Here is a 10,838-nt window from a genome sequence, read left to right as displayed (position 1 = left end):
TTCATATGTTAAAACATGCAACAAAGTTATGAAATTGTGATTCATATGTTAAAACATATAACATAATTGTGAAATTTGTGAAATTGTAATTCATATGTTAAAAAATAGAACATAGTTGTGAAATTGTGATTCATATGTTAAAACATGAAACATAGTTGTGAAATTGTGATTCATATGTTAAAACATATAACATAATTGTGAAATTTGTGAAATTATGATTCATATGTTATAACATGTAACATAGTTGCGAAATTCTGATTCATATGTTAAAACACTGATTCATATGTTAAAACATGTAACATAGTCGTGAAATTGTGATTCATATGGTAAAACATATAACATAATTGTGAAATTGTGGCTCATATGTCAAAACATATGTAACATACTTGTGAAATTATGACTCATATGTCATAATATGTAACATTATAGAACATGATTGTGAAATTATGTAAGGCCCGAGGATTTAGTTATCATAATCAGATTTGTTTTGTTGATAATTAAGGTGATTGTAGACGCATTGTATCGGACCGGAAGAGACGAGAAAGTAGATGCAATTTTTGGTGTGAGATGAGCTCGGCGCATATGCGCGAGTAGATACGCGCATATGCGCGACACGTCCAGAATCTTCGGCGCATATGCGCGAGTAGATCCGCGCATATGCGCGAGGGGCAGATTTGTTAAGTGCCGAGACAGAACTTCTCGCGCACATGCGCGAGCTGAGGACGCACATATGCGCGAGAAATCCAGCATGAAACCTTATGTTGACACATGGCTTGGACCTATATAATGTACAAAATCTTCATTCTTCATGCCATCAGAGAACACCGAGAGAAGGAAATTCAGAAGAAGCCTCCTCACTCTATTTTGTCTTAGAAATAAGATTTTGAAGAATCCAACCAACCGAATTTGAATCCGAATTTAGAATTTTATTCCTCTCATCACTAGCTACAAGAGGATGAAAGTATCTTTAAATTTCAGCATGTTCTGAAGTGTAGATGTTGGAGAAAACTTGATATGATAGAGATTATGTGTTCATATGTTTGTAGTGATTGTAGATTCGAAACCGGATCGATTATCGGATATCGTATGCTATTGTTATGATTTCCAGCATATATGTGTATGAATTTCTGCAAATTTTGAGATGCTAATGGGTAGATTATGATGGTGATGAGTTGAGGATTATGATATGTTGATATATGGTGAGATTTGAATTGATCGGTATCGCAAGTTTACGCCGTTATGCCGTCGAAATATACCGAGATTGAATATTGATCCGTATGTGTATCCTTTTGAGTTAAAAGTTGATATGGTGCATTATATATATGTCATTTCAGATTTGGTTTGACAGATTCGATATCAAGAATACGAGACTTCGACTTCTACGAACGACAAGAAGGTATAATTCAATGTTTGTTTGGGGAAGACACAACTCAAATGAGATTCAATTTGAATTTCCCAACAAAATCACATACTTGTTCTGTTTGTACTTTATATTGATTTATATATATGTACTGAGATAGGAGTGTCATTGGTAGATACGCCAATTTTCTAAACGTTCGGTGATATCGATGCTTCGGATCAGATTCACTCCGATTGTAAATTTCGATACAGACCAGACCGAAGTTTAGGAATAAGATGTAACGCCACCACGATTGGGAGAGTAGGTGGGAGACCTGTTACATCTTATTCACACCGGGATCCCTAGACTTAGATACGAGTCGAGTTAAAGAGTAAGAGTCAGATTGTTTTATCTGTATTCACTAATGTGTCATAATTACTGATTATGTATTATGATTTGTATTAAACTGCATGAAATGCATGTATACATGTTTTATACTGGGATTTATTCTCACCGGAGTTTCCGGCTGTTGTTGTGTCTGTATGTGTGCATAACAACAGGTAGGGCAGGATCTGGGTCGCAACAGAGATGAGAGATGGATATAGCGTGGTGATCTCGGGCATAGCAGATGTACTAGTAGTTTGTACTTTTGTCATGTACTGTATTCGAATACTGGTTTGTTGAATATGTACTGGACAAGACATGTATATTATGTTTGTAGAGATAAAATAGATAAAGACCTTGTGCATGTTTATATACATTTGAATTAATGTTAAAAGCAAAAATTTGACCCAAATTTTCTAGCAAAGATCCAACTAATCCCAAAAAGAATCAAGTTAAAGCCCGGGTCCCCACAAATTATGTGATTCATATGTTAAAAACATGCAACATTGGTCAAAATTGTGTAATTATCCGTCAAAATTAAGTAATTATCGGTCATATTTTTCTTTTAATTATGGATTCATGTGTTAGAAAAAAGGTCGCCCAAAAGCAACCTTGATCAACCCAAAATCAACATGGGTCGACCCAGAGATCAACATGGTCGACCCAATATCAACATGGATCAACAAGGTCGACCCAGAAATCACCAGGGTCGACCCAAAAACTGACCAACAACAAAATTCCACCATAAATACTTAAATCGAAATAAAAAAGATCAATACAATGTCCAATAATTAAAAGATCAATACAATGTCGAATGATTATCAAACATAATACAATGTCCAATAATTAAAAGATCAATACAATGTCGAATGATTATCAAACATAATACAATGTCCAATAATTATAAAATCAATACAATGTCTAACAATCAACAACGATCGACCATCAACGATCGACCAAATTGATCGACCAACTTTGGTCTTTGACCAAGCTTTTGATCAACCAATTCTTCAAAGAATTGGTCGACCAAAGCATTGGTCTTTGACCCTTCAAAGAATTGGTCGACCAAAGCAATGGTCGACCATTGTTTGGTCGATCAAAGTTTTGGTGGATCATTGTTTGGTCGACCGCATGGTAGACTACTGTTTTTTGGTCGTTTCGACCAAAATGTGGTCGAAATTTTCTTCCTCAACCAGTCGATCGACGAACGAAAATAAACAATAAATCGAAATAAACATTAATATTATCAGATTATATACAATCAAATTTAATGATGTATTTACACTTAAAACACAGAGACATTTAAATAAATTGACTTATGGATCCTTTTTTTTTAAATACTTCATATCTCACTCCATTTTCCCTAAATTTCCCTTTTCTTCTACCAGACTACCACAACAGCAGAGACAACACGTTACAGTGAGGCTTTGCTTCCTTCTCCGCCTCTTTGTTTACCTCTTGTCTTGCTTTGTTTCGGAGTCTCGGTTTTCTTCTTCCCCCATGGCAGGGAGCAAAGGTCAACAAAGAAGGTTTGCTTGGTCTGTTGTTTGCCTCATCCTTCTAGCAGTTCCTTTGGTGCCAACTCTGCTGTGTGACGTTCCCCCTCTTGCCATTGGAAAGCGCCTGCTATGTTAGCTTTCTTACTCATGTTTTTCTTCTGTATATATTTTTTTGTTTTCCTTAAAATCTTGGGTTTGTTCTTGGTTTACAAGGATTAGTTGATCTAACCTCATGGGCTTTCACTATAAATCTAGCTCATGATGTTCACAGCCTTATTTTCACCATCTTGATAGAAACGAGAAAATCAAAGAACATTTCATGGAATATTGCAATGGGAAAACCTATTTTTCTTCTTATTTATTTCTATATGTTCATTTTGTGATTTGTACTTTAGCTAAAGATTATTACTGTTGCCGTCTTTTTAAAATTGTAGTTTAATGAACATAGAAAGTGGTTACCAATTAGCACTTTGGTTTAGTTTTCACCGATGTATTTTTGCAAAGCTGTTTATTTTCTGTTGAAGCACCAACCATTTTCACTGATTATTGCAGTGGGTCGTATGCTCCATTATCACTATGTGTCTATTGACTACAGATTAGGCAAAATAGATGAAATTTCATAACCTTTCATAGGCTATCATTCGAAAAATTAAATGTAAAATTTTGGTTAGTCATTTTTAAAACAAAAAAATGGCAATCATATATTCAACATGGGCATTAACTTACGACATCAGAATCTACCTTCTGGAGCTGCTTTGTTTTTTATTGGTCATTTTTCTTGTCTTGTTTTTGTAGAAATAATAACATTGACCATACCTGCATTTTGTTTGTAGGATCATACGATTATGATATAAACTTCTTGGTTTTCTTTCATGATGGAATCTAATACTCTCCTAAGATCATCTCACACATCAAATGCAACGGAACATGAAACACAACCGTCCATGGCTCGAAAACGACCAAGGAAGCCTCCTAAAGCTCCTAAACAATCCAAGAGTATGTTTTGGGAGCATTGTATAAAAGGAGGAAGGAAGTTGAGCGATGGGACCGAACAACAAATAGGGATATGCAAATATTGCAAAGTTGAGATCTCAACAGTTTATGGAAGTACTAGTGGGTTAAAAAAACAACTTAGTAAGAAGGTGTAAGTCAAGTCCGCTATACGAAACGACTGGGGATGATAAAAGTCAAACTATATTGACGAGTGAGACTATGGGACAAAGAAGTGCTTTGGTTCCTCATACTTTTAATCAAAAAAATGTGAATTGAAAATTGCAAGGTACGTGATTATCGATGAAGTGTCTTTTAGGGCTGTCGAAGGGAAGGGGTTTGTAGAATTATTGAATGATTACAACCGAGATTCTTAATTCCTTGTCGAAATTTGTGATATATTTGATGTGTCATTTCGTTTTGAAAATACTCTGCTTATCTTGTAGAATTTTTGCTTGTTAAGTTGCTTTTTTGAAACATATATATTATAAAACTCTATTGTTCGATCTGTGGCGTTTAGTTTCCTTGTAAAGTCGATATGGTTTCTGTAGTTGAATCTTTGCCGCATTCATCCATAGACCTGTTTTGTTTTGAGATATTTATGTTTTCTTGGAAATCATTTGGATAAATCATGTTATTTGTGGCTGCCAATGTGAAATTTGAGGTATGGTTATGATTTTTGATTGGTAGGATAGTTGGTTAAAAGTTATTTTGTTGTGATTGTGATGAGAATAACAAATTTTAATTAAAAATTTTCGGTATACACGGTATTTTACTGATACCGTATTGAAATTGCGGTATACCAAATTTTTTGGTAAGAACGATATGTAATTTATGGCATACAAAAATTTCGGCATACCGACATGACGGTATGCCGAAATTTTGGTTCGGTATCGGTATTCGTTTTTCGGTACGGAAATTTTTCGGTACGGTACATGGTATTATTGAAAAAAATCGGTAGACCGTACCGAACCAGGCTTAAGCTAGTGCAGTGGTCTATTCTCAGATGCAGAAGTCATACAATGACATATCAACGAAAAGAAATTTTATGCAGTAAAAAAGCTTCTGAAGATTATCGTTGTTTTATTTGCAAAAAAAATTACTTTAAAGGTTTATAACACACATGTAAAAGCTTTCTTCACAAGTAAAATAGAATCTAAACCCGAGAAGGAAGGATTATTAAGGTGACATGCTTTATGTAAAAAATATATTTTTGATATTGTGATTAATAAATCTCATGAGAATATTATTGCATATTTCCTAACAATATATGGACAGGACTGATGTTGATGCCATCATGAAATTCAAGAGGCATTTGAGAGAGCATCTTTAAATGCTTCAAATCGAGTTCAATAAACATGCCCTAAATGCAAAAGTTGCGGGAAGACTACAAGTTGATACGAGCATTATCTCTGATCGTATAACAAGTTGTTTACAGGCTTATACTTAGCTATGATATGTATTAGAAAAGCAAATCCTCAAGGCTACTGGTTTCCCAAATAGAGAGTTTTCGAGTATATGACTCTATACCTATAGCAGATGATAGAAGTACCCCTAGTACAAGTGCTAAGTCGGAATCATTTTTAGATGAGTCGGCCAAAGTAAAAATTGAGGCTTTGGATCCTTATCTCGATCCTTCAAGTCCACCAATCACCTCGGGGATTGAAGAAGGAGAAGATCAACCTTAGGCTTCAAACTGAAGAGGGAAAATCTAAGTATGGTATAAACGAGCTTAGAGTTTCTCTATTTCATGTATATCAACATAAATGGAAGAAATCAAAAACAAGAATAGACATCAACCCAGCCACAATCTAAGTTGATGTAGCAGAAAAGTAACCTTAAGGTATGGATGAAACCTAATTCCTATCCTAATGAGGTAAAAACATGATATGAACTTGGGGCTCTTGCATCAGTTTATACTACATCATCCAGCTTCCGAGAAATCTCAGCACTACCAAAATTGAAACAACCCATTCCCATAATATTTGATTTAAATAAATAACATACGCGGAAGCATTACAATAGAAAAAGGAAAAACATAAAATACTATTTTCATAAAAAGATTTTTAAACTTCTAACATAACAACTTTCAAAATATTATTACCATATATTCAAAAGAACCATCAACATGTAATTCATTTAATACAAAATACCAAGTACCCAAAACTATTAATGTTCAACACCCCAACAAAAGTGATAGAATTAAAAATTTTTCCCCTTCCATTAACCATATGACTTCTTCAGCCTCGGACAATCCATTTCATTCCTTTTTATCACCTGCATCACATGATATTAACTAGAATGAGATAAAACTCAGTAAGTAGAAATCTTTACATAACAAGTAAATATACATGGCTTGGCTTTAAACATGGCTATAGCAATGGTAATGAATAATGAATAATATCATCTTCAATGAACAATAGATAACAAAGCAAAATATATGATATTTCATGGCATGAATTAAAATAAAGGAAATGATAATTCTGTGATCCTGTGACCTGTGGAGAGTATCTCTTTGATATAAATATATATCGAAACAGTGAGAGATACTCATAATCATGAAATTGGCCAACGACATGCATGAATTAACTATCATTTCCTTGGCTTGATCATAGGAAATTTCATTGAGGCAATTTAACAAATACTTAGTATGCAACAATAGAGTACTAGCTCCTTATCAATGAATTCAATGGTATTCTTGAATCAATGAACAAATAAAAATACATACATCAATACTATAACAATGGAAGGAGCTAAACATCAATAAACATGGCTTATATACATATATATCATGTGAGCAGTTGAAAGGAAGCTTCTACTTACAACCCACAAGCACTATGATGGCTATGATGATCTTGAATGAATCCTACAACAATAATCACAATAATAACCATAAATCATCACCTATAATCATAGGAATCCACCAAGCCATCAATTACCTTCAAAATCTCAAACCCTTAAAACCAAAAAGAGAAAGTCCCTTACCTCGAAGCTTGAGAAAATAGTAGGAGAAGCTAAAGAGATTCACTAAATCCTTAACCTTGGAGTGTAGGAATGGAGGAGAGAAAATTTGAGGGAAAAAGAGCAAGAATCGATCCAAGGGAGAAAGAAGAGTTTGGAATAGAGTAGAAGCCTCTAGAATGGTATTTATACTACCTTCTCACGCCCAAAATTCGCATTTCTGAGTAGCAATTCTTCCGGTCTAGCGCCACGGCGCCACTACTTTGGCACTGCGGCGCCTGCGCTACGGTGCCTGCAGCGCCAGGGCTTCAGGCCCTGCAGCGCTCCGGCTTTGCCTGGCAATGCCTAGGCGCTTCGGCCCTGCAGCGCTGCGGCGCTGCCCTGCACGCCAAGGCAGCGCTGCGGCGCTGTCCCCTGCACCAAAAAAACATGTCCAACCCACCTTAAATCCAACCTTTTCCAATATCATTCAATCCCAATGAAATAAGCATCCAAAATCATCCTGAATCATCCAACACAACCATCAACAAACTCCTTTATTACCATAACAACACTACCCATAAACATGACTCCAAACAATAACCATATTTAACCATTCCAATAAACATATCCATAACCAATAACCATTAAAATATCTATAACCATAGCTTATCACAATAAATCATAAATTACACCATCAACAATAACATGATAAAAGGTCGAGATATTACAATCTCCCCTCCTTATAAAAATTTCGTCCCCGAAATTTTCTTACCATCGAATAAACTCGGATAACGATGTTTCATCTCCTCTTCCGGTTCCCACGTAGCCTCTTCAATCACTTGATTCCTCCAAAGAACTTTTACAAGGCCTATTTCTTTGTTTCTCAACACTTTAACTTTGCGATCAAGAATTTGAACCGGCATTTCCTCGTAGCTTAGGTTAGGTAAAATATCCAATGACTCGTACTGAAGAACATGAGATGGATTAGAAATGTACTTACGTAGCATAGAAACATGAAATACGTTGTGAACTCGATCCAAGTCCGGTGGCAATGCAAGACCATAGGCTCGGTCTCCAATCTTTTCTAGAATCTCAAATGGCCCAATGTATCGAGGACTTAACTTATCTTTCTTGCCAAATCGCATAACTCCCTTGAGAGAGCTATCTTAATAAATACATGATCACCAACCTCGAATGCTAAAGGTCGTCGTCGAACATCGGCATAACTCTTCTGTCGAGACTGAGCAGTCCTCATTCTTACTTGGATCAATGCCACAACATCTGCTGTTTGTTGAACCAACTCCGGGACCAACATCTTCCTTTCATCTACCTTTTCCCAAAACAAAGGAGATCGGCACTTTCTTCCATATAAAGCTTCATAAGGTGCCATGCCGATTGAAGACTGTTACCTGTTATTATACGTGAACTCTACCAAAGGCAACTTGGAATCCCAACTTCCCGAGAAATCAATCGCACAAGCCCTTAGCATATCTTCAAGAATTTGGATAACCCTTTCTGATTGACCATCGCTTTGAGGATGGTAGGAGGTACTAAAAGCCAATTTCGTTCCCAAGGCTCGATGTAAACTCTTCCAGGATGTAAACCTTGGATCACGATCTGAAACTATTTATACCGGTATCCCATGAAGTCTCACAATTTCCTGAATATAAGCCTTGGCATATTGATTCATAGAATACGTTGGCTTGACAGGAAGAAAATGAGATGACTTGGTCAATCGATCCACGATCACCTAAATAGAATTGAAGCCCTTCTGCGTCCTTGGCAACCCAACAACAAAATCCATAGTTATGTGCTCCCATTTCCATTGCGGTATAGGCAAGGATTGCAACAATCCCGCCGGTCTCTGGTGCTCAATCTTAACCTGCTTACAGGTTAGACATTCAGAAACAAATTCATACCTGGCCACCTAGTAAAGACGTCGAAGATCTTGGTACATCTTGGTACTACCAGGGTGTACAGAGTATGGCGCTGTATGAGCTTCAAGAAGTACATCTTTTTGAATGTCACCATTCATAGGAACACATATCTTACCTCGAAAGGTTAATAAACCATCACGATTCAACCCAAACTCCGAAACTCCTGTCAGATCACTTTTCCTCTTCAACTCTAATAACTGAGCGTCCAGCTGTTGTTCCTTAAAAATTCGATCAAACAAAGTTGAGTGAAGAACTAATGCAGATAATCGAGCCATTGTACCTGGATATACCAAAGTTATCTCTTTCCTTTGCAAATCCACCAACAAATGTTTAGAAATCATAGATCCCAATAAAGAACTCGACTTGCGACTCAACGCATCTGCAACCACATTAGCTTTACGAGGATGATAGCTAATGGTGCAATCATAGTCTTTCACCAGTTCCAACCATCTTCTCTGCCTCTTATTCAATTCCTTCTGCGAAAACAAATAACTCAAACTTTTGTGATCCGTAAATATTTCACATTTCTCACCATAAAGATAATAGCCGCCAAATCTTTAAGGCAAACACCACAGCGGCCAGCTCCAAGTCATGAGTAGGATAATTCTCCTCGTATTCCTTCAACTGACGAGAAGCGTATGCTATCACTTTCCCACGCTGCATCAATACGGCACCTAACCCCTACTTTGAAGCATCTGTATGTACAACAAAATCTTCAGTACCACAAGGAAGTACTAATATAGGGGCATAAGTCAACTTATCTTTCAATGTGTGAAATGCTTGTTGGCATTCTATGGTCCATTAAAACTTGGTAGCCTTTCGTGTCAAACTCGTCAATGGCAATGCGATCTTCGAAAAATCCGCTATGAATCTTCTGTAATACCCTGCCAAACCAAGAAAACTTCTAACCTCTGAAACTGTCTTTGGAATGGACCATTGCTTAATGGCTTCAATCTTGGATGGATCAACCGAAATTTCTTCTTTCGAAACAATGTGGCCCAAAATGCCACCTGCTCCAACCAGAACTCACATTTCTTTAACTTGGCATACAATTGCTTATCCCTCAACAACTGCAACAAAATCCTCAAATCCTCACGATGAAGTTCCTGTGTCTTTAAGTAGATCAAGATGTCATCAATAAAAACAATGACAAAACTATCCAAATACGGCTTAAAGACTGCGATTCATTAAATCCATGAAAACTGAAGGAGCATTGGTTAGTCCAAACAACATCACCAAAAATTCATAATGTTCATACCTCGTTCTAAAAGCAGTATTTGCTATATCCTCCATTTTTACCTTCAATTGATGATATCCGGATCGAAGATCGATTTTCGAAAACATGGTGGCTCCTTGCAATTGATCAAACAGGTCATCAATACGTGGCAAAGGATATTTGTTCTTAACAGTTACCTTGTTGAGTTCTCGATAATCAATGCATAACCTCAACGATCCATCCTTCTTTTTCACGAATAAAACCGGAGCTCCCCATGGCGATGAACTAGGTCGGATAAAACCTTTATCTAATAGCTCCTGCAATTGATTCTTCAATTCTTTCATCTCAGTCGGAGCCATTCTATATGGAGCCTTAGAGATTGGAGCTGTACCTGGAATTAAATCAATAACAAACTCCACCTCTCGATCAGGTGGTAATCCAGGCACATCATCTGCAAATAGGTCAGGATAATCTTGAACCACATCAATATCCTGTAATTGCATATTACTTACCTTGTGCACATCCAACAC

General features: G+C 36.5%; 2 protein-coding genes across 2 annotated transcripts; both read right to left on the bottom strand.

The window, feature by feature from the left end:
- Positions 1-7,456: 7,456 nt before the first annotated feature.
- Positions 7,457-8,545, bottom strand: LOC142544299 (uncharacterized). The gene is made up of 3 exons (XM_075651361.1): positions 8,345-8,545; positions 7,928-8,120; positions 7,457-7,587 (listed from the first exon to the last, which is right to left on the bottom strand). Exons 1-3 carry the CDS (start codon positions 8,543-8,545, stop codon positions 7,457-7,459), a joined length of 525 nt encoding a protein of 174 aa, XP_075507476.1.
- A 537-nt stretch (positions 8,546-9,082) lies between these two features.
- On the bottom strand, positions 9,083-9,755 carry LOC142544298 (uncharacterized). The gene is made up of 2 exons (XM_075651360.1): positions 9,625-9,755; positions 9,083-9,398 (listed from the first exon to the last, which is right to left on the bottom strand). Exons 1-2 carry the CDS (start codon positions 9,753-9,755, stop codon positions 9,083-9,085), a joined length of 447 nt encoding a protein of 148 aa, XP_075507475.1.
- Between the last annotated feature and the right edge of the window lie 1,083 nt (positions 9,756-10,838).

This window comes from Primulina tabacum, chromosome 5, assembly GCF_025594145.1.
Source record: "Primulina tabacum isolate GXHZ01 chromosome 5, ASM2559414v2, whole genome shotgun sequence".
Classification (NCBI taxonomy): Eukaryota; Viridiplantae; Streptophyta; class Magnoliopsida; order Lamiales; family Gesneriaceae; genus Primulina; species Primulina tabacum.
This window is presented reverse-complemented; position numbering and strand designations above follow the sequence as displayed.